At 44.9% G+C, this 25,693-nt stretch overlaps 1 protein-coding gene across 3 annotated transcripts in view; it reads right to left on the bottom strand.

Annotated features, from left to right (window-relative positions):
- The window catches only part of AUH (AU RNA binding methylglutaconyl-CoA hydratase), a 789,095-nt gene that overhangs the window by 642,865 nt on the left and 120,537 nt on the right, over positions 1-25,693 (bottom strand). For all 3 annotated transcript variants that reach the window (XM_078675624.1, XM_078675622.1, XM_078675623.1), the window contains exons 2-3: positions 3,633-3,700; positions 3,450-3,537 (exon numbers count right to left, since the gene is read on the bottom strand). In XM_078675624.1, the coding sequence (XP_078531750.1) occupies positions 3,450-3,537 (88 nt within the window). In that variant the 5' untranslated portion in view covers positions 3,633-3,700. The remainder of the gene's footprint in view (positions 1-3,449; positions 3,538-3,632; positions 3,701-25,693) is intronic.

Here is a 25,693-nt window from a genome sequence, read left to right as displayed (position 1 = left end):
TGGGTGCTTCCTGTTTGCACAGTAAAAACATGGAAGAGTACGAAGAGGATGGAGGAGAGGAAGCAGGTAAGCGATTTCTTTTACCCCCCTCCTCCCCATCGTCCCTCCTCCCCATCTTCCCCCTCCCTACTGCTGCTTACCAGGAGCAGCCGCTACTGGTTGCCTTCACACTTTTTGAGATGGGCTTCGGTAGTATTTCTCCTGTACACAGAGTCTGGAACTATGATTATTTATTTCGTGCTCAATACAATACTTTATATTTTGCCAATTCAAAGTGTTTAGGACTTTTCAGCAACTTGGGCATACAAAGGGAGTCGACTTTTCTGTTTCACATAATTAATGCAACACTGTAAGCAGCCATTTGGTTTCACTGCACTGACAAAAAGTTTTTTAAGCACCTACCCAAATCCTAGCATTATACTTGTTATGCAGTCACTAGGTGAAAAATTCTCCAAACCTATCTAGCGTGTCAGATGTTCAACTCAAGAGTCTCGATAACCAAAAACTGTGGAAAGCACTGAAAAATGTACTGTTGCATGTTGAGCACCCATATCTATTCTAAACCATACATCCTGGAGTCCAGATTCATAAACATTTTTAAAAGAGTGAGAATTGTTCAGACAGAATACCACGGCTCTGTCTTTCATACTTGTACCATATTCATAAACAATTGTAATGGTACATATGCATCAGGAAAGGTACGTCAAGTACAGTATTCAAAGGCAGACTATTGCACCTTTCCTGTGACTCTTTTGTGGGCTGCCTATACCACCTTGTGATGAATTGTACACAGTGTACAATTCCACACATTCGAAGCAGTCAAATGCGCAAATACATACATTATATATATATATATAAAAATATATATATATACATATACATATATATATATATATATATATATATATATATATATATATATATATATATATATATATATATATATATACTGAAAGAGAGACTAATGTGTTCTCTTAAACGCAGCACTTACTTATGCCAGAAAATATATATACATGTAGAAGAGAACATTGAAATCAAAAACTAGAAACCTTCAATTCATATGCTATAAATCTCAAATAGATGCACCCTCTTTTGGAGACGAGAGACACTCACTCTAGACTGGCTCATTCCCCCAAAGATTGAGTGGAAGGTGACACACAGGTGTTGCACCAATAAAGGTTCAATGTTGCCAAGCAAAGACATTTGTTTTTTTAAGGCATGCGTACACTTTTGATGAATTCTATCTCCATGAACGTGTGACATATCAGTGACAGCTACTCCACGAGGTTTGCAACAAGCTTCACAAGGTAGCCTGACCAAATTTAGCATCAAAATCACTTAGGTGGCAATTATGATGCCTGTCAGATGCGCGTCTCACAGGCATCGTAGCAGAAGCGGCACCACCCAACAAGGAGTCGGAGGTTCCACTTCCAAGATTACGATCTGACTGCCGTGTTGACGGTCGGATCCTGTATTTTTTCCATTGCAGCTAGTGCTGCCACTTGCAGCACAAGCCACCATGGAAAAAATGCAGAGTTTAAAAGCTGAGTAATTTGACTGCTGGCATTTAGTACTTATGGCATAATACCTGGATTTAAACATCCTGGCTGGAGCCGTTCACCCATCAGGTCTGGATTTGGCCCCTGACTAGCAGGTGCAAAAACATCCTCAGTTTGGCAGCCGAAAGGTGGCAATCTGCCTGTCTTAAGCAATTCCCCGAGGCAAACTTGCTTGCACCATAAGAGTGAAACTGACCAAGCTGGAGGTATATTTGCTCATTGTTAGACAGCCTGCTCTCCTATTTACCTCTCTTGGCTTGATATACCACATCAATTTCTCATGCACAACTCAACACACGAAAATACCTCTCTAACACGGATGGAAGAAGTCTCAAACATTGCCTATGCAGCAGGGCCAAACCTTGCCTTAAATTGCATCAGGCCCCTCAATCATCTAATAAATTGGAGCTCAAGCACCAGGTTTAGAGGTGGGAGGGGGGTGGATTGGCTTCATCAGTTTGCCTGGCAGTGAATCTGCCCTCCATTGCATGTGAAATACAATGTAATGTTGTTAATCTGATATAATGAGTCATCCCAACATGGTTTAAATCTTGCCTTTCTGTTTGCATTTATTTCGTTGGTAACATGCAAACAATTCCAGAAACAGTCAAGCTTCAAGCGCCACAACAACAATATGATATAACACCAGTGGTGGCTCCTCCACTGAGGCGAAGGAGCGGCGCCCCACTGCTTTGAGCAGTGGAAATGATGGAAAAATGAAATTATAATAAATGTAAATTTTTATCACTTTATTTGCTCCTGCATCTTTGTGGAGTAGTGGCAATCTGTAAAGGGCACATGAATGCTTGACTGGACATTTAGGGCCGGCCAAACTGTCAAGCACAGTTTATATTCTCCACATGCCGACGCCCCCATTCCTCATTTGAGCACCAAACCATGGTGCTCTGACCAATCATAATGCTGCAACGCTGCACAGTAGTGTTATGATTGGTATGGGGAGCCTGGCAGCTTCCTCTTCCGGCTAGAGTGAGGGACGACGACAAGGGACGACGCAGAGATACATGAAGAGGTAAGCTTTCTTTCTTTCTACCGCCCCACCAACCCCGATCCATGCCAGACACTACTGTATAACAGAAAATAGATATAAAAAGAGGCATATTGGATTAAAATGAAGATTTAAGTATTCAGCCAACAGAACACAACAGATATAATTTCAAATTATTCTTGAAATGTTTAAACACAGTAAGATGTCAAGATTAAAGGGCAATCACTTCCACAGCTTAGCCACCGCAACATTAAGCAGCTTACCACCACATTTGGTACACGACAATTTTGGATAATCAACTTATTGTCACTGCTGCTCTGTAGCTAAACTGAAAACACTTGGGAGTCTATTACGATCTCGGTTGTAAAGCCTCCAACCTTATTAATGCCAGCCATGGGCTTCTGAGCAAAGCATTAGACCCCAGCACTTATTTTTTTTTACAGATTAAGCACTGCTTGCAAGGCTACTTTATTAAACTAATGACATATTGACATGCATAGGACAGTTCCAGCAAAATCACTGCTCTGCTGAATAGGTTTCCCTTTTATATGGCTTCATTGCAACAGCATATTTTATATCCAATGATGCTTGCTGCATAGTTTCGCAAGACAGGATGACTGATCAGCCTTACTTAGCTTTACACAAATGTTGTTCAGAATGTGACAAGCATTGCTGTCTACTTGTATCTACAGCAAAAGTCTTGACAGTTCAACCATAACCACTGATATGTCCTATGTGGGTGTCCAGACGAAAGTGCTCTGAAGCATTTAGGAAACGAAATGTCTACACAAAATGAATAAACTTTTTTGCCAGATCCTGATTCTCTTTACATTTGGAATAGGCCATAGCGTATCGAATATATATCACAAGATAAACTTCCCTACCGGCACAAAATATTCCAGGCACTTCGCTTCGCAGAATGACGGTCCGTACTTTCTTATCCGATTTCAATGAATCTAAAGTTTTCAGCATCTGCACAAAAATACAAATGAGCCACTGTTTAAAATACATTTCTCAAGTCTCACATTCAGAGGAAACAAATCAGCGTTGTTCAAATGCAAACTTACAGTTTTCAAAAGACTTTTGCTGATTGCATTTTTGGAATGCGGTCGGTTTAATCCTAGTACGAGTATTCCTGTAAAAAAAAAAAAAAACACTACAGTGAGATTATTACAATAAACATTTGAATGTCAGTAACATGATAACTTGCCATGAGCTGTAGATTTGGGTCCTCGCCTCTCTGAGGAACTCACTGCCCAGCACCACAACTACCCTCCAGCTGTCCAGTCTCCCATCTTCCCTTACTGAGCAGCAATTTTGAAGGAAAAATGGTTATGAAAATCGCTTTATTTCCTTCAAATCCTCCAAATGGAACAGATGGAATATGGGGATGACCTCTGACTGGAACAGCAGGAATAGTCTTCTTAAAAAAGAATTTTAAAAATCAATCTAAGGATTTACCCAGACATTTGGATTTTAATATAACCACTCAATCAGAGAGCACCACCTTCATTCGGTCTCCACCGGCAAAACCCCAACAAACCTTGTCATCCTACCATGGTCTTATAATATATTCCAGGGCTGGAATACCAACTCAAAACACATGTAACACCCCCTCCTTTTCAGAATATTGGCTGCCTTCAGAAGTAAGATGGACTGAGGGCTCTGCAGCCCATCCTGACCCAAAAGCTTCCAAGAAGGAGCATCACACCGTTTTTCTTTTAAGCAGAATTGTGCATTGCTTTTGCAGGCAAGTACATTTTACCGGTACTGCATCCATCTCTGAAATATTGGAATACAGCACGCATTCAATTTTAGACCCGCCTGTAAAACCATTTTTAGCCAATAAATTGGAAAAATTGTGATGTAAAATGAATGGTCTAACTAAACGACTGTTCAAAAAGCATATGGGGTTTCCCTTTAGCCCCCACCAGACACCGGAGAGGGTCTTTCTTGCTTGCAGCACTCCGTCTCTCATTTTCCGAAGGGAGCTCTAAGTTCTCAAATTGGCTTCGATCTCATCATTACATTCTCTGTTTTGATGACATTTCCTTCCAAACCCAACATGAACACAATTCCAAAGATTTGGTGAGTGAGCTGAACAGCTACCTTATATAGAAAACAAAATAATTATATTGCCTAATGATATTCCAAGGCTAGCCCTTCGAATGCCTCAATAAATTATCAGGACCAAAAGCATATTAGCTTTTGTTCAGCAACTGCCCAGTGAGCCAGCAACATTTTTTAGACGAAGGACCCAAATGATTCCTGCTTTCTCTCATTGTCTATATTAATCTTTTTTATTCTCATTCATACCTCCAAAATTAGTCATTAGAAATATAGTGGGTGTACGCTACTAACATTTTACTCTTCTGCCTTTGAAAACCTTTGGCTTTTTCTGAAGAACAACTTAAAAATCTGTTATCAAGAAGAAAATAGCGAGGTTCCTCACTAGATTTCTGTTGCCTCTTTAACCTGCACATGTCCACTGTCCATTCAGCCTCCCAGTTCTCCAAGTTCTTATTAAAAGTCTCCCCTACCTCCATCACCTATGACATTGTTGCTACCAACGGTTAGCCACCTTTATTGTCGAACCCGTTACCCCCTTACCAACCTTTTGCATGTCAGAGGATGACAATCAGATTCTGCTACCTGTTGAATCTCTTTGCAACACCGCTGCTATTTTGTCATCAAGAAGCAGGAAAATTGAAGTACTTCAGGTGACTACATGGAACTTCCTATATGACCAAAGAACTGATTTTTAATGTTAACCGCGATATGTGGAATCTCTAATTCTACACTTACATAAACACATTTTGCCATACATTCTATTTCCTTAGAAGTGGTGTGTTGGGAGACGAGCCAAGCTAGCGACCAAGATGGTCGTGTAGTGACTCGGGTCCGCCGATCACCGCGCCTGATAAGACTATCCTGTATATTATCCTGATTGCACATACCACCCCCCGCAATCGGAAGAGGAGCGACGCATTTACCTGCTTTCCTGATTCCTCTCCATGCCCGGAGTGCTGAGCTGCGTCGACTGGAAGTTCGGGGCCTGGTTGGTACCAGAAGCCGGGACCCCGCGTAGCTGCAGAGGCCGACGACAAGTTGAACAACATCAGGGCTGCCGGGAGAGCGGTCCCAGTTCGCAGTGCGAAGCTGCTGACCTGTTGTTAAAATCGCTCCAAAACGCCCCCTGCCTTAGGGGCTGTGTTATAGTACGCTGTACACGGATGGCCCGGATCATTCACCCGCCCCAGGGATAAAATACGGAACTTTGGTGGATTCCGACCTGCTGCCTTCGCCGGGAACGTGCAGCGGCTGGCAGAGAGGCGCAGTCGGAGGAACTCCTTTTCCTGCGCCTGGGGGAGACTGCGATATCGCGGTACGCTGCTCCCCACGCCTGCCGCCTGTTGAGGTGGGCGGCGGGGCGGGGGCACACGGGAGGCAAGAATTTAGTACCGGATCCCCCCCCCGAAAATCGGGGGTAGGAGGGTGGGACATCAAGACCGTCTTGGGCCGTACATACCGGTGAAGTGTGGGACTGGAATCCTCGCCCCCCCCCCACCCCCGGGTGCCGGGCTGGAGCCGCATTGCATAGCCCCATAGAAGGCTGTGAGTCTGGGCTGGACTGTATCACCCTGGGGCGCCAGGGATGCTGCTAATAACGTGCTGGTGGCTGAGGTGCTGAGGGCAGAGTCATTACAGGGATTGCTGCGGACCTGCTGGATGCCGCTTTCAATTGAATTATATAGGGCAATTGTTTTGTGCGATATCTGGCGACGGCGCTGCGCCCACACATCGGAGACAAGGGAGAAAAAAGCCCTTAAGTGCTGTAGACGGTGGACATTGCAGGTACGGAGTGGCTGTGGACCCCGAAGTGGGAGTATCTGCTTTTGATTGGGTATACTCATAGGTGGTAACATGGCTGCACGACTGGCATCGGATAAGCCCCCGTCGCGCTCTCCCAAGGGATCCAGAACAATGCAAGTAAATAACCTTGATCGTTACACTATCCCTAAAGGGTCCCCGGGGGAGGTCAAGAAGATGCCATTGATGGGGGAAGTAGCACTGACATATCCTGCTGAACCTACACTAACGGATCTTATTGCGGCTATTAATGGGGTGTAGATGTCATTGGGCCAGAAGATGGAAGCACTGGATGCCAAATTAGACACTGTTACAATCGAGATGGGGTTAATCCGAACGGACCTAGGGAAGACCAATGAGAAGGTCAAATCACATGAACTTAAGACTAATGGCCTAATTGACAATGTGAATCAATTGCAGCTTGAGGTGCAGGACCTCAAGAAATCGAGAATTCTCATGGATCGTAAGCTAGACGAATATGAAGGAAGAGTCTGACGTAATAACATCCGCATTCTTGGGATTCCAGAGAAATCAGAGGGTCGGACACCGGATCTGTTTGTCGAAACTCTTGTCCTTAATCATCTCAAACCTAAAGGCCTCAGTAACTTGTCACGGTTGAGCATGCGCATAGGGTCCCGGGAGGAAGGCCAAGACTGGGAGCACCCCCTCGTCCTATGATCGCAAGAGTCCTGAATTTTCGAGACAGATGTAATTTTGCAAGCTGCTCGGAACGGTCCTCCACTGCCTTATGAGAATGTGACCCTGTCCTTTTTCCCAGACTTTACCCAGTCGGTTCAGAAACAAGGGCAGAGTTTCCTTTCAGTAAAGAAAAGACTGAGGGACAAGGGACTAAAATATGCGATGATGTTTCCGGCTCAGCTCCGAGTTGAACTAAACGGAAAGACCTGGTTCTTTGATAACCCTGAGGTGGCGGCAGACTGGTTGGACAGTGTGATTGCTTCCGAGAAAGAACGCCAGGACTGGGGCGAGATGGGAGTTCCAGAATAATGTAGAATGGTTATGTTGGGCCTAAATGATGTTGGTTAGGGGGCAGGGCGGAAAGGGGTTATGAATAATTCTTTATTGATTTGCTATGCTTATATAAGTGCTGTGATATTTAGATCTGATAACGGAGTGGATGTGATGGAGTAGGGAGCGGGGTGAGGTAGCGGACGTCTATAGGCACTCCCTCTGTTTTCTACCTCTATTTAGTTGTAGATTAGTATTTGTTTGCTGGGGGCGACAGGCACACTGCTACTTGGGGATGCGTGTAAGCGAAATGCAGGGGTGCAGCGTGGGGCAGGAAGGGCTGAAGAGTATTGTTTGACACAATATCAGTATTTGGATTTAGGTTGGTTATGTGTAGTTTTTTCGATGGCATCAGTGTGTCGGTTTTGATCAGTAAGCGACAGACACTGGATGAACAAGTTGCGCTTGTCTATGACGATGGGGTTAGGGAGCTCAAGGTTATAAGTTGGAATGTAAATGGGTTGGGGGACAAAATCAAGCGCAGTGTGGTCTTTCAATATTTAAGGCGACATGCGCCAGATGTGGTCATGCTTCAGGAAACGCACTTAGTTGGGAATCCATGCTTGACTAGGCACAGAATGGGATATAAGTTGGTCGCTCATGCGGGGTTTACGTCTGGGTCCAGAGGGACGGGTATCCTGATTAGAAAGGCACTTCCCTTAGTGATAGACTCCATGTGGACGGATGATGGGGGGCGGTACGCTGGGATCTCGGGCAGATGGGAGGGACATGCTTTAACTCTTTTATCGGTTTATGTTCCCCCGGGTTTGCAATCTACTACTTTTTTTTACTTGGGGAAATTGTTGCTTGAGCTACCGGAGGGATTTTTGATAATGGGTGGTGATTTTAATGCTGTAGCTTCTGGATTATTGGATAGATACCCCCCACGAGACATGAGGCCTTCCCAACGATTGTTGCCTGATTTTATGGAAGCGGTGGGTTTGGAGACTGTTTCACCCAGACGCGAAGCAATACACCTTCCACTCGGGGGTGCACGGTAGTCTCTCCCAATTGGAATATTGCCTTGTCCCGGCAGATCAGGCATCCCACATCAGTGAGGCGTTTCATTTAGCTAGGGGCATCTCTGATCATTCTCCATTTTGGTTTAGGTTCCGAATTGCTTCGCACTCTGCAGGTACAATAGCCCCTATTAACCCGTGGTATTTTCGAAATCCCAAGACTTGCAGGGACCTCATAAAGGTTCTGGATGATTATTTTGTGGGGAACGATAGATCGGTATCCTCTACGGTGTCCTATTGGGAGGCGTTTAAAACGGTTATCAGGGGTCAAACTTTGTCATTAATAGCCAGAATTAAAAAGGAAAAGAATAAAGAAATTGTCGAGGCAGAAACTGAGATTCAAAGTATGGAAGAGGAACTGGAGCAGAGAGTGACACAAGTTGGTTTACATATCTTGAGCCTTAAACAGCATGAGTATAACTTGTTGGTCATGGATAGAGCCAGAGCTCTTGACAGGGAACAGAAGGGTAGACTTTATGATCTGGGAGATAAGGCAGGGAAGCTAATTGCATGGCTGGACCAAAAAGAAAGAGCTGGGCGTGTTGTGCCAGAGCTGATTACAGATGGAGGTGAGTTGCTTACAGACCCGCAGAGTACAGTGGATAGCTTCGCGAAGTATTTCCAAACAGTTTACGCCTCGGTTTCAGATTTACCAGAGGAAGACTCTCACTTATTACTTCGGGATATATGGCTTCCTAGTTTATCTAAGGAGGACTGCGATTTTATGGATAGTCCTCTAACCGTTGATGAAATAGCTATAGCGGTCCGATCGTTGAACTCAGGCAAGGCGTTGGGACCCAACGGACTCCCAATTGAATTGTACAAACTCAGACCAGATAGATTAGCTCATTACCTTAAGGGTATGTTTGTTGAGGCCCGGGAGGGGGGATGCCTGCCCAAAGAACAGAGATTGGCATCGGTGGTGGTGATCCATAAGGAAGGTAAGCCCAAAAATAAATGTACCTCGTATAGACCTATTTCGTTATTGAATGCGGAGTCTAAAATATTGGCCAAGATCCTTTCAAATAGGTTAATAAAAGTGATTCGTGGGTTAACTCACCCAGACCAATCAGGGTTTATCGCCCATAGAAATACTGCTTTGAACTTAAGAAGATTGCATGGCGTAATTGCCAGAGCTCATACTCTGCGAGAACAGGCTGTTGTCGCTTTGCTCAATGCTACTATGGCTTTTGATACTGTTGAGTGGTCTTATTTGTGGGCGGTTGTGGCTAAATTTGGATTTGGGCCTGAATTTATTTGTTGGGTACAGTTATTATACACGGAACCGCTCGCCCAGGTAGTGGTTAATGGACGGGTATCGGCACCCTTTCAGTTGGGGCGGGGAATGCGGCAGGGCTGCCCTCTTTCTCCTCTCCTTTTCTCCCTAGCCTTGGAACCCCTGGCGGCATGGATCCGCTGGGAACCGTCAATTCGTGGAATTCGATGGTCTCCTGAGTGGGAGGATCACATTTCATTACATGCGGATGACATTCTGCTTTATTTGACCTCCCCTCGGAAGTCCCTCATGGTTTTGTGCTACGTCCTGGTCTCTTTCGGAAGGAATTACGGACTTTCCATTAATTGGGGGAAGTCATTGCTATATGTCCTTCAGGGAGAGATCCTGATCCCTCCACGAAATTGTCCCATCCAGATTGCTGGGAGTGGATTTAAATATCTTGGTATTTTTATCTCCTTGGACCCAATGACTAGATATGCTGAAAATCTTCTTCCCCCTCTACGTCGGCTTAGGAGTGACTCAGCATATTGGCGACGGCTTCCGATTTCTTTGTTAGGCCGAGCAGGCTTATTCCAGATACGGTCTTTGCTGCGCTTTCTATATGCCCTTCAGAATACACTGGACGCTGTACCCGCGAGTTATTTCTGCGAGGTTGAGGGGCTACAACGTAGTTTGTTGTGGGAGGGGAGGCCTCAGGTTGCTTTGACCAAGCTCACACTCCCATGGTACGATGGTGGTAGTGCTCTCCCAGATATCAAGCGCTATTATTGGGCCTCTCATCTGGCTGCTATCAATCATGGAACATATGGGCCCGGTGACGATCCCGGATATGCTATGGACAAATGGCTCCTCCCGGGGAACAGTTATGATAGGGCACTGTATTCTAAACCATTGAGATTTAACCTTACGGGACCAACAAAACACGCAGTAAAAATCTGGCACGATGCCGTAGGTTCGTTGGGGTGGAAAAATATATTGACAATGGCGACCCCGCTTTTCGCTTCGGAAAGACTGGGTAGGCTGTGGAATACTAAAGGATTTGATAAGTGGGAATTGATAGGGATATCAACTATTAAGGATGTTTGGGGCAAAGGGCAGATAAAATCATTCAAAGAAATGCAAGCAGAGTTAGAGCTTTCAGACTCTGAATGTTTCCGTTACATGCAAGTCCGACACTCACTATTGGCTGCTCTGCCCATAGATGAAGAGATACCGGAGGCCTCACCTCTTGAGGACAGGATCTTAGATGGACATATCCCCGAAAAAACAATCTCCCTAATTTATAAGAAACCTATCAATAATAGGGCTGACTTACTTAAAGAGTTTAGGATTAAGTGGACACGAGATGGAGCAGAACTAGATGATGAAGACTGGCAATTAGCTGTGTCCTCCCCAAAAGTGGTCGCTATCCCTGCGAGACTGCGTCTGGTACAGCTAAAAATATTACATAGAGTTTATGTCACTGGCCCCCGCTTGGTGCAGATGGGGCTGTTGAAGGGTGGATTATGTAGACGTAAGTGTGGATTGGTTGGTACCTTTTTACATATCTGTTGGGAGTGCCACTATATGACCGAGTATTGGGGTAGGATTCATGATACTATTCAAGAGGTTACTGGTATCTCTGTGTTGCCGGAAGCACGGAGATGCCTTCTCAATATATGGGAGCCTACTGATTTTAACAATGCACAGATACGGTAGATTACGCTGTGCTATATGATTACAAAAAGAAATATCGCCCAACAGTGGGGTGCTGAACTCCCTCCCACCCTTGAGAACTGGAAAACGGATTTGGACTGGAGTATGTTCCGAGAAAAAACTGTGTATAGTGCGATGGGGCGCCCCCGAAAATGGGCTTCAATTTGGACTCAATGGAATCAATATAGAGGAGAAATTTGTACACCACCCAGAGATTCTTTGTTTGAGATTCCCCCTTCCACATGATGCCTCTAATGTGAGTATTTTGGGTTCTGCTCCCCTCCCTCATCTCCCTTTCGTTCATATTTCTAATGTATTGCAGATTTTAAGGTGATTTGTCTGTAATGTGTCTTTTTGTTTGATGCCTTGACTTAATAAAAAGAATCAACAAAAAAAAAAGAAGTGGTGTGTTAAGCTAAAGATGTGCTTGTTTGGGACTAATTAGTGGCACAGGGCAATTTCTATGCAAAGTTATATTTTATCTTGAAGTCATAGTTATGGTCCTTGTGTTTATTACTAAAAAAAAGGAGATGACTTTAGACAAATTGATGGTATTTTAAAATGCACCGGTGGGATGAGGAGTAGGACACTGCAATTACCTATCTTTAGAAGTGTGGTGCGCCTGATGATGTTACTTTGTTGTACTAAATGAAAGAAGCGTGGAATGTCTATGGCTTTTCTTAGTACTGGGTGATTTGAGGACATAATCTTTGTAGATAAATGACATTTTTGGACAAAAATAACTCTAAGATGTAAAACTTCCCAAATGGGATGGAGTGGCATTACAGTGATGGTGTCAGTTAAATTAAGGTTTCCGATTTGCTTGTATACTGAATAGAAGAGATTTTGTGCTAATGAGAGTTAGAGTCTTAAGATTTGTCGAAAACTGAATGTGAATCAAGCAAACAGACTTTTTCTGAGCTGTTTCTTAAAAGATGGAGTTGGGAATCATAAGCTTACATTTGGGAAGAGATGTTAAAGGAGTGTATAACTTCCACCAAGCAGAGAATTGTATGTATTTAAGAACATTAAGGGGAGGGTTGTGTGACAATGCTTCCGATTTTGCTAATGGAGAGTCTGCAATTGTTAAGATCTATTTGATAGAAATGAACGCATTCGTTTTTAAGATGAACTTCAGATGCCCACCTTGTCTGGTAAATTAAGTAGTAATAGAATGTTTGAGAGGGTCAAAGCCCATACTTAAGTCCAGTAATAAAAGAAGTGCTAACAAGCTAGGGTCTAGTGATAATAGCTGCTCTTTACAAACATATGACTGGGTGTTTTAATACTGTGAAAAGCGTAGAAGATACATTTTCCTAATATGTTAGGTGTAACAGATTATTAAATTGAAATAAGCTTGACGTTGTTTAACAGGTTTTGGGTCCGATATTTTTCAATATGCACTGGATGTTGTCTAAGGTGCAGTAGTTTAAAAAGTCACTGGGATCAGCCTTTTTTTTTTTTTGCACAATTGTTAATTTAGCAGAATCGATAACCAGATTAAGAGATTGTTTCATGATCAATGTATTCAGGATTTAAAGCAGACCTGGAAGCACAGCACTTGGGCCAAAATAACCAGGGCATGTGTCACTCTAATTCTCATATACTATTTTCAGCCATTTATGATTAGTAAGAGTAATGGAAAAAGAAGTTCAAAGCTAGACTCAAATTAGTTTTGATTATGGGATCATAATTAAGGAAGCTTTGATACTAGCTATTTTGTCACCCTTAGATGAAAAAGGATCAACTATTTTAAAGCAGAGAAGCAAAGCAGAGAAAAGAATCTTACAACTAGATTTAGTAGAGGATAGAGATTTGAAGATTTGGAAAAGGGCAAAAGCTTTATTTTCGGCCTCTCTGACTTTAGATGTATAGTAAGATTTCCTCTGGCGCAGGACAATCTCCATGGTATCCTGAAGCATGGATTCAATTGCCCTTCGTCCTTGTTAGTTCTTTAAGTGCTGCTGAAGATCCTTTATTGTAGTAGAATTTGTTATTTTTTGAATTGTGTGTGCAACACTTTAGGACATGGTTAAGAGTCATCAGAGAAAAGAAAATCTCAGGTGTCTGGTGGAGTGTTATTGTCTGTTAGGTGTTGGGGTTAGGTGATAAAGCTCTTGTTTAAGAGATTGGTGGGGGTATTGTACATAGTCTGTTACAATTTAAGAAAGAAGTGACAGTTGTGTGAATGTGGTATATTTTGGGAGATTATATCAACCACAGTAAAAGTAAGAAAATATTGATTAATACACCCTAATTTAGATGCAACAGCGCATAGTGCAGGTGGAAACATCCATTTTCCAGTGGGAGCTGGTGCAGCGGACTGAAAACACCCACAGCACAAGCTCCCATTGGAAAATGGAAGTTTGAAGACATCCTTGCACCGTGTGACAGGCACCTTGCGGTGCCTGCCGGACGGTGCAGGGATGATGAGGGGCAAACCATAGATACCCCCCAAGACCATATGCGGAGGGCCAGGAAAAAGGGGGCCCTGCTAGGGGCCCCCAAAGTCGCTTTCTAACAGCCAATCCATGTCGGAAAGGCCAACATGGATTGGCTGTCGAACACTGACATTGTAATCCATCAGCTCTGCCATCATTGAAGGGATTACCATTTTGTTCCTGTTCCGATGAACTCACAGAGCCGATCAGAAGAGGAGTGAAATCGCCTTACGGTTTTCCCTCGGACCGTCGTAATCAAAATACGGTTGTCGGAAGGAACATCAAGATGTTAGGAGGAGAGCCTTCGACCCTTGGTCGGAGGCTCTTCACCTGACATCTAAATTGGGCGTCTATATTCAAGGTCCCCAAATTCAGGACGCCACCTGCCCTAAATCAATCCTTAAGTGCGGTTTTGAAGGTCTTCGACACCCTATCCCCTGGCATTTGGAAGTAACACTTCTTTCTCAAATTCAGAAAGTACCTAAAAACTCACATTTTCCAGGTATTTCTTATTCAGATTCTAAATTTAATTCTCGTTAGAGCTAAGCTCTGTGTTACCAAGGATGCAGTGTTACAGTGTTCCACTGGCTATGTTACTGCTTGGATACAGTTGATGCAAGTTGTCTTGTAGATTTTATCACTGTTAGAAGTAGGGATTTCTGGTTGGCTAAGGCTTGCGCCAAAGCCAGGCAGAAACCACCACTCTAGTCAGGGCAAGGGAGTTACACGCCAAAGATAAGCCCTGCACATGTTCACCAGGAGGGACCGAGTCAACCAGACCGGAGGAGGAATCGCCATCATCCACAAGAACACCATCGGCATCACATCCAACACCGACGACACCCTCACCGCCGCCGAACACCTGCACTTCCAGATACACACCGACCCCAAGACCACCCTCAGAGGCACCCCCATCTACAGACCCCCGGGACCTCGCACACAATTCATCGAAGACCTCGCCGACTTCATCAGCCAGCACGCCCTCCCCTCCGCCGACTACATCCTACTAGGGGACCTCAACTTCCACCTGGAGAACTACAACGACCGCAACACCACCACCCTGCTGGACAACCTCGCCAACCTCGGACTCAAGTAACTGGTGACCACCCCCACCCACTACGCCGGCCACACGCTCGATCCCGTCTTCTCCTCCAGCAAAGACGTCTCCTTCAGCCACGCCACCGGACTCCACTGGACAGACCACAGCTGCGTCCACTTCAGCTTCAGAAGGACCACGCTCCACCACCACCCACAACAGGTTCCCCGCAGAAGCTGGAACAAGATCACAGCCGACCAGCTCACCACATCCCTGAGCCAGCACCCTCCCGCCAGCTCTACGAACCCCAACCAAGCCGCCAACAACCTCACAAGGTAGATCAGCAACTGCGCAGACGACCTCGCTCCACTGAAGACCCCCCCCGTCAGAACCGGCAACAAGAGAGCACCCTGGTTCACCGACGAACTCAAGAGCTCCAAGAAGAACTGCCGGGCCCTCGAGAAAGCCTGGCGCAGAGACCCGACTACAGACAACATGACCACCCTCAAGCTCGCCACTCGAAAACACCACCAGCTGATTCACACCACCAAGAAAACCGCTTTCAAGGAACGACTAGACAACAACACCCACAACAGCAAGGAATTCTTCAACATCGTCAAAGAGCTCTCCAACCCAAGCGCCGAAACAACAACAACACTCCCTCACAAGACCTCTGTGACTCACTCGCCTTGTTCTTCCACAGCAAGATCGCAGACATACACAACAGTTGCAACGCACAGCCGACGCACCTGACGACCACACCAACGCCCCCCACCACCACCCTCCGCGCCTGGACCCCGATCAACACCGAAGACACCAGCCGCACAATGAACTCCATCCACTCTGGATCACCGACCGACCCCTGCCCTCACCACGTCTTCAACAAGGCAGACGCCATCATCGCACCCCATCTCCAGGACATAATCAACACCTCCTTCAACACCGCCACCTTCCCAGAGACCTGGAAGCACGCCGAACTCAGTGCCCTACTGAAGAAACCATCAGCGGACTCCACCGACCTCAAAAATTACCGTCCCATCTCGCTCCTTCCTTTTCCTGCCAAAGTCATTGAGAAGACCGTCAACAGACAGCTGGCCGCCTTCCTCGAGACGAATGGCTCCCTCGACCACTCGCAGTCCGGTTTCAGAGCCAACCACAGCACCGAGACCGCCCTCATCGCAGCCACAGACGACATCCGAGCCCTGCTCGACAACGGGGAAACAGCGGCACTCATCCTCCTGGACCTCTCTGCAGCGTTCAACACTGACTGCCACCGCACCCTAGTGCAGCGCCTCTTCGACATCGGAATCCAGGAGAAGGCACTGGAGTGGATCATCTCCTTCCTCGCCGGAAGAACACAGAGAGTCCGCCTCCCCCCGTTCAGAACCGAGGCCACCAAAGTCATCTGCGGCGTACCACAAGGATCATCGCTCAGCCCCACCCTCTTCAACGTCTACATGAGCCCCCTCGCGGTCATCGCACGCCAACACAACCTCAACATCATCTCCTACGCCGACGACACTCAGCTCATCCTCTCCCTCAGCAACGACCCCGCCACCGCCAGAACCAGCCTACACAAAGGGATGAAAGACGTAGCCGAGTGGATGACGAAGAGCCGCCTGAAACTGAATTCAGACAAAATGGAAGTCCTCATCCTGGGATCATCACCCTCCGCCTGGGACGACTCCTGGTGGCCCCCTGCCCTGGGCAGCGCACCCAAACCGTCGGACCACGCACGCAACCTGGGCTTCATCCTCGACTCCTCCCTCTCGATGACCAGACAAGTCAACGCCGTCTTCTCGTCATGCTTCAACATCCTTCGCATGCTACGGAAGATCTTCCGGTGGATCCCCACCGAAACCAGGAAGACGGTCACCCAGGCCCTCGTCACCAGCCGTCTGGATTACGGTAACACCCTCTACGCCGGAACCACTACCAAACTTCAGAAAAGGCTCCAGCGCATTCAGAACGCCTCAGCACGACTCATCCTGGACATCCCCCGGCACAGGCACATCTCCGGACACCTGAAAGACCTGCACTGGCTCCCCGTCAGCAAGAGAATCACATTCCGACTCCTCACCCACGCACACAAAGCTCTCCACAACCAAGGCCCCAGATACCTCAACGACCGCCTGACCTTCTACGCTCCCGCCCACCAACTACGTTCCACCAGCCACGCCCTTGCTGCCGTTCCCCGCATCCGAAGAGCCACCGTGGGAGGTAGGTCCTCCTCCTACCTGGCTGCCAAGACGTGGAACTCCCTGCCCATCCACCTCCACCTGACCCAAGACCACCTCGCCTTCAGGAAGCAACTCAAGACCTGGCTGTTCGAGCAGTAGCGGACCCCCCTCTCCCAAGCGCCTTGAGACCCTCCGGGTGAGTAGCGCGCTATATAAATGCCCTGATTGATTGATTGATTGATTGATTGATTGATTGATTGCTCACCCCCTTGGAAGCTTGGCACGAGCAGGCAGGCTTATCCCGAAGGCAATGTGTAAAGCATTAGCGCACGCACACAGCAACAACATCCCAGACACACTACAAAAGGAACTCCACACAAGGTTATATAAAAATAGCCTTGTATTCGCATAACGCATTAGAATAGTAAACAGATAACATACACTGTGCCAACTGGTATGGGCAATATTCACAAGGGATTATTTACACAGGACAGGGCCACGCGGGCCACTGTCAGGATCAACACTTAGCAGAAATTGCCACAAGTAAAAATAGATAATAAACCTACAACCAGTAACTACTGGTAATCACTGTACTCCACCTCAACCTGTAACATAAACTACATTATGTACAGTCACATCAGGCGCGAATTACATCCTGCGCCAACCTCACCTACATAAACACATTATGCAATCTTCTCACTAGTCTAAACATGTTTAGACCCTACCTCCTAAGTATAACTCACATTTAGGGGCGTAAATCACAGTGAAGTACAATCTCGCTAACACAAACCTTCATAGGTAAAACCATCTCTAGAGGTATCAAACACAGAGTGCGTAAAACATACTAAATGTATTACATTTCCTAGCACCACATTTAAAGCACATCAATCACTTTAGGGCCTTGCGCCCTATACATCGACCAGCCCCCATGGCCAACTGGCCATCCAAGAAGGGGCTCAAAGGCTCTGTGTCCAGAATGTCAGGGCGCGCTGCCAATGCAGCGCCAGTCAGGGGTGCGCCATCTGCGCAAACCTAAACGTTGCAACTGCCCACTACTTGCTGGGCAGCTGAGAACAATAACAGGGCCTAAACGCTGCAACTGGCACTAAGTGCTGCGCAGCAGTGGAAGGCCTTGCACCTCTGTGCCACTTCTGTCCCTCTGAGGGACTCTCAAATTGAGCTTAAACGGTGCAGCTGCCCACTACTTGCAACTGGTTCTTGGGCACTTTGTTTTACTCAGCCCCTCTGCCTATTCACAGGGTGGGTCAGGGACATCAGACACACCACAGGGGGTGGAGCCAGCATTGTGGAGGGAAGGCCCAGCCCTACTCAGGTCCCAGGTGCACTCCTCCCTTCTATCAGCATGCAGATCTCTCCATTCACCACCGGGGCAGACCCATCCTGACTCCTGGAGCCAGGCACACCAGCCAGCTCCAGCCAATCACAAGCCAGACAGTCAATTCACTTTTACTGCACAGACATGCCAACTTCTAGAAGTGGCACTTCCACACTAGACACAATAAATCCACGCACATCATCGCGCAGCATTTAATCACACGAGTTCGCACATACCAAACTCAACCCAGCACTCCCCACAACTCAGGAACTACCATGGACACACATATTCCCCATGCATTCCTTTGGGAGGGCAGGCCAGTCTCACCACACATACACAGAGAGCGCACACACTTTACACTTGACCATAGTGAAAAAGTGCGCAGAGGCCTAAAATCCCCAACACCAGGTTACAGAAACAGGCTAGGAAAATGCAAAAAGTTCCAGGGGGAACGTGCCAAAAGGGCCAAGTCCAACAATCACGTTTTATGAGGAGCACCTTCTTAATGTATAGTCTATGTGCACTATATACTTGCATTAAATATATAAATAAATAGATGAAGTAAGTTCTGTTTGTATCATAGTGTTTTATCCATTTCATTGAAACACTCATGCATATTAGGCCTTGTGTGCATGAATTACAAAATATGTTATACTCAACTAATATACACTAATCCTAATGAAACACAACAAAAATAGAAAAGCAACACTGCTTTATAAAATGGAAGGAAGGCCAAGTGAAGAAATTCTCTATTGAGTTTTGAGGAGCCTACTTAGCTTAAATGTACAGTCTGTATACATGCAGTCTTGGTTAGACAACAGATGTGTGACATGAAATGTAGGAGCTTTAGATGGGAAAGTAGCCGTTACGATTTTGCAGTCTGTTCATTTTCTCATTAACTGACATATTTGCTATAAAGTCTCTGGAATGTTTCAATTTCCACATCTAACAAGGATGCAGTCATAATTTACTTCCCAGAGTGAGACCTGTATTCCTAATACCTAAACATATTTTTGTAACAGAATGCCTTGCATGACCTTGTCCTTAAGCATGGCCAGTATCTATATCAATTGGACATTGAGTTAGTGGCTGAGGGGGAGCCCTACTCAAGCAGCAACTACAATTCCTGTCAGAGTGAAGTCACAAGCAAACCCGCAACTAACCTGTGTTTTCAACTTGCTGTGGACAGGGACACTAAAATTGATTCTACAACTGGATTGCCCTTTGTTCACTTGGTCAGTTTTTTTACCAGAAGAGGACTGCTTAATCATTATTATCATTATGATTATTATTATTATTAAGGGTTTGTATGGTGCATTGCTACCCAACAGGGTTCCCAGCGCTTCAGGTGTGGGTACGTAGGTCAGTCTGAGGGCTAGAAAAGCAGGGTGTTTAATGCTTTGCAAAAGCTAAAAAGGGAGGTGCAGCATCTCAAGGATTCAGAAAGAAAGTCCCATAGTCTAGGTCCAAGGAAGGAGAAGGATTTTCCTCCCATTGGGGCTCGATTCACTCTTGGGACTACAAATAGTAGTTGGTATAGTATGGTTCCAGGGATATTCAACTGAAATTTGAACTATCTTTCCAGCACCTCCTAAAGGTAAGCAAAGCTTTGTGTGCATCTGTAAGGCTTAAATGTCAGCATTTCAAGGACCACTGCAAGAAGTGTTTTTCCTGGTGACACAGTTAGATGCAGGTTTAGGCAAATACTTGCTGTTGGTATTTTCTTTAAAACATAATGTTGAGACAGTACAGTGTACCTCCATCTGCAAGAGGTTGTGCTAGTCATGGCCTACACTACTGAGCACATATTTTCAGTTGAATCAACAACATTGAGATTAATTCACTTGGGCGTGATTGTGGTGAAATGTTGTCCATGGATTTAAATCAGGCTGATAAGCTGTATATTTGAATCATGTATATATATAATGATGTAATGGTGATCATTGCCTCATCAATAAGTATTAATATGGTATTGCCTGCCATTTCTAAGGTATAATGAACCTTCCAAAATGGATGCCATTTTGCACTATGATGCTGATGTTCTAGTAGTCCTACTAGCAAACGTTATTTGACTCGTGACCGAGGAGCAGCTGCTCCAAAACGTGTCGGGCGTTTTCGCTGTATGAAATAAAATACATCCAGGTCGAAAGGAATAGGGCCCGGCGTTGGTTTTTGCACAAAGAAACGGAGGAGTTTATATTTTCAGTAATGTAGGAAAGCAAAATTCTGTCAAGGGACTTTGACCTTTCTTCCTCCCAGTTCCCAGCCTTTTTCTTTGCCTTTGTCTTTGTCTTTAGTTCCTCTCAAGGAGTGAATGAATACGAAGGTGGTTAGCTTGAGTACTAAATATCCACGTCTTAAACCACATGATGGATGACATTTCAATTGAGCAATACATGTGCTAATTTAAGACCGTCTCCGTCACAGTTTTTGACTGAAATGTATCTCAAATCACTGAAGAGCTAAGGCAACACCTTGAACAGCGGTAAATATTTACTTGTCAATGAAACTTTAGATGCATCTCTGCTTTAACTGACATATCTAAAGTAAACAACATAACATAACAAAATGCAATACACAAAGCAACATAACACGAATATTAAACACTTACAGGGTAAACATAACAGTGCACGACAAATCAGTCAAAATAGAACGTAGTAGAACAACCATGTTACAACACAGTATTACATTGCCATAATGCAGCACAAAAACACAGCAGTAAAAAAACAAAAGATAATATCCCTACCACAATAAAAAGGCACACAGCACATATGGCGAAATATTTTTATTGGAAACCTTCAGCTCCAGAAACTTGCATTCAAAATAGGGTGGTCAAAGGCAACTCTTTAAACACCAAGGACATGAAATAGCTCCAGTCGAAAATCTTTTGTGATCCAGTCTAGTTGTCAGGCCAGTCGGATTTTTATCGTTGTTTTCTATTTTCAGAGTAGTGTCTACATCCACATCCTGAGTGCTAATTTCTCAACTGCAAATTCACACATGAATGTGTGCACTCTGTTCGAAGTACCAGCTCAAATAAATGTATTCTTGGTTTCCGGGTATTGCGAAGGTCATTGGGTCAATTGTCAGCTTTTTGTGGTCAGAAACCAGTCAGTTTGCAAAAGCACTTTCCCTTTCCAATGAAACAATAAAACTGACAAGAACACATAGTCCGCTGGAACACATAATCCTGGCTGAAAGGACTGCAGCAGCAGCAACACTATCAGACACAGATGGGCATGAAACTGAAACAATTATGGAGGTCGTACAAAAAATAAACTCCTGCTACTTTGGAGGTTATTATATTTCATAATAGGGCTGCGGTTTCTGCTCGATATGCCCGAAAAATAGACAGCTTGTTAGGAGGTGAGGAGTGCTAAAGAGTTATCCTTCACATGAATATAAAGCTGTTGTTTGTTCACAGTGGGAGACTGAGCTTTATACCTTGCCATACAGCAAGTGAAACAGCCATTAAACTTGATCAGGATACTTTGAACCTCTGTCAGTGATTACCTTAATTTGGGAAGCTGTATTTGCAGTGCTGCCCAATATCATAAAGGCTTTGACCTACCCTCTAGTTCAGTGGGTCTTTTGCAACAGCTGATCCCATTCCTTATCAACCTGCTGGATTCATATTGTGAGGCCATCCCACATAGGAAATCAGAATAACGTCCCACAAGAGACCACTATTGATACATGGCGACAAGAGGGGTTTAACTCGACCACCTGTGCACACATCCAACAAAAAGAGCATCCCAAGGAAACACCTGGTGCGAGTATTATGCACTGTGTTGTGCTTATTTTCCTTGAAACAACACTCACCATGTCCACATAGCAAACTTCAACTGCCTCATGTGACTCAAAGGGCCCTTTACCATCAGATCAAGAGAAATTACAGGAGGTTGCAAAAAAATGTTTCCATAGATTGGGTGGATAAATGTGCACTCTATTCCCTGGAAAGAGCAAGCACACATGGAAACATTACCTACTGCCGACCCAACTTTTCCAAAGAAGCAGAGAGATCTAAACATAATTCAGGCCGAATGACATTCATCCCAGTGCCAAGAAGATTAAAATAATTAATTGGCATTATCTGTAAGCCGAATAGTAGGTGATAATGACAAACTGGGCACAAAAGCAGTTGCAGCTACTTTGCCCTCCACACAATATTAAAGCGTTATTTTATCAGAAGATAATGAGAAGTATGATTTGGAGAAACAATGGAAATACTGAAACTTGATTTTAAGTCAAAGTTGAGTGACTTCACATGGTATCGAATGGAGTGTTTAAAGGGCTGCTGTCCAAATATTTCAATAATTAGATGTGTCCCACCGGGTGATGTCACATATCCAATTGCTCCGGCATCCCATGAGAAATCCCACCATATGTACCTATGAAACAGGCACATCCACAGAGGCTTTATACAGCGTAGAACATGAATGAAAAAAAAAAAACAAGCAAAAATTTAGAGGATAGTAATAAGACTCTACGTAAAGTAGCAAAGGCAGGCTTCTATATGATCTTGGACTTACAAAAGGTATTACCATACACAGAAAATACAATAGCAACGGCAGACACAACCATGAATAATTCCACTAACAATGCCTGAAATACCCATAATGGGCCTTTAAATGCGTACCATTTCTAATCATATCACAGTTATGCTACCGGATCTAAGGCTAATAGGACCAACAACAGTCCCACCTCATACCCACATACACAGTGCAAAAACTCAACTCGTTAAGAACATATAAGGGAATAATGCAAAAAAGAATTCGGTTTTCAACTTCTGCCAAACCAAAAGAAAGACCCAGGTGTAATAACCAGTACCAGTCATCAATGGCTGCAGAGGAAGTGCCAGGCGAGCTCCGTTAATAAATTACAGCAGCAGGTATGTGGATTGGGGGCTGTACGAGCTGATGTTTTTAACCCCGGGGATTATGAAGACTCATGTTCCTAGACACCCCAGAGTGAATGCTGGTGCTGGCAGACTGAGATAGTGACACACCGCTCTTGCCAGCAGTGTTAAACAACAAGCCCGTTAGCAGGAGATCAGTCGGGTCAAGCACAAATAAAGGACACCATACAGGGGGGTGGAGTCACATTCTTACTAGATACTTGTGCAGCAATGACAGCGGTAACACTCCATCATGCACAACAATAAATAAGATACACCATGATGTTAGAAGACATATTTATCCCACAGCATGAATCATCATCAAAACCCTAACAGTTATATTAGGAACCAAATTACACGTTAGTCCCAATACAACCAAATAGTGACAGTGGGGACACAAATTTTCAAAGGGCAAAAAAATATGAGGTGCCGCAATCCGGCTGTTGAAATAGCCAATATGTTCCAACGACACTGCCGGTTTACTGTATTCCGTAATAGGATTAACGTTTCAGCTCCACATATCATGGACAGATAGATAGACTTATTAGATGGTAGGGAGTGATAGGGTGTTGTCTTTCACAGTAATATAAATTTGTTGTTTGTGAAAAGACGGAGAGATCCTAAACACTTGCCATACAGCTAGTGACGCTCACATTAAACCTGATCTGGTTACTTTGAACGTCAGGGAGTACTTATCTTCATTTGGTAAGCTGTGTTTGCTGTGCTATACATTATCATAAGCAAAAGAAACAATTGAAGGACGGAATGCTAGACAATGCAAACATTCACCCCCAGTCTCGAGGATCTGGGTTTAATCACTCATTCTTCTGCTCATCACACCACCCGGGTTTGGACCCAGCCTTATGCAAATCAGTCTTGACCCTGTTCCTTATGGGATCAGTCCAGCCCGAACTGCCAAGTCAGGTCCTCCCTGGACCGGAAACAAGCATCCTGAGACTGGTTTCAGGGCATCACCCTTGAGCACAGGACCCACGTCTGGGCATACCCTTCCCACTTATGGTGACATATGCAACAGAAAGAATGGATGGACCGAATGCTGAACAATGTAAACATTCACCGCCAGTCACAAGGATCTGGGTTTAATCCATCATTCTTTTGCTCACCACACCACCCCAGTTTGGACCCAGCCATATGCAAATCAGTCTTGACCCGGTTTCTTATGGGAACAGTCCAGCCTGAACTGCCAAAGCAGGTCCTCCTGGACTGGAAACAAGCATCCTGGGCTAGCTTGAATCCAGTGGCGTAGTGAGCACGGGACCCACGTCTGGGCATACCCATCCCACTTAGGTGACATATGCAAAAGAAACAATTGAGGGACGGAATGCTGGACAATGCAAACATTCACCCCCAGTCACAAGGATCTGGGTTTCAAAGGGCAAAGAAATATGAGGTGCCACAATCTGGCTGTACAAATGGCCAATATGTTCCTACGACACTGCAGGTTTACTGTATTCCCTAATAGGGTTAAGGTTTCAGCTCCACATATAATGGACAGATAGATAGACTTATTCAATGGTAGGGAGTGATAGGCGGCTTTCTTTCACCTTAATATAAAGTTGTTGTTTGTGCAAAGACGGAGGGATCCTAAATACCTACCATACAGCTAGTGACGGTCACATCAAACCTGATCTGGATACTTTGAACGCAGGGAGTACTTGTCTACATTTGGGAAGCTTGTGTTTGCTGTGCTATACATTATCATAAGGCGCTGGCTCCAGTGGGAGCTTCGTGACAGCTGAACCCACTCCTCTTCAACCTGCTGGGTTCATATTTTGAGCACATCTGATGTACAGAATCCAAACAATGTCTCACAAGAGACCAGAGTTAATAAGTACATGGGCTCTACATGGGAAAAAAGCAGAATTAACATACTTAGACAGATGAGTAGCTGAGCAGACTTATTAAAGCACCATTAGAAAGATAAGCACCAAAGAAGATGTGTTCTGGTAGTTGATATAATACATAGTGATTAAATAGAAATGTAGCAGAGCCCATGTGCTGCAGTCTAGATAATTTTGGATAGACCTAGTTTTGGGGGATTATTGATGTTTCTGTGCAGAAAGAAGTGAACATCGCAAAAAAATAAGATAATGCATTTCCACATATATATTCTTGGCCCAAGCGTGTTGAACTGTGTGTGTGGTTTCGTCACTGGAGGAGGAGGTACCTTTTTTTCCAAACATCCTTACACTAGCATTAAGGAAATATGTCAGCGTGGCCTACAACTCAGTTCAAAGAGAAGCTTCTAAGAGGATGTAATATAAGGGGGTTGGGGGTTACTAGTAACGTGGATTTGGTGAGGAATACAAAATGTGCAAAGGGGAGATATATGAGAAAGGAAAGGAGGTGAGGTTAAAAGCTGCCTAT

Source organism: Lissotriton helveticus, chromosome 2_1, assembly GCF_964261635.1.
Source record: "Lissotriton helveticus chromosome 2_1, aLisHel1.1, whole genome shotgun sequence".
NCBI lineage: Eukaryota > Metazoa > Chordata > Amphibia > Caudata > Salamandridae > Lissotriton > Lissotriton helveticus.
Note: the sequence above shows the minus strand (reverse complement) of the source record. Positions and strands in the feature narration are given on the sequence as shown.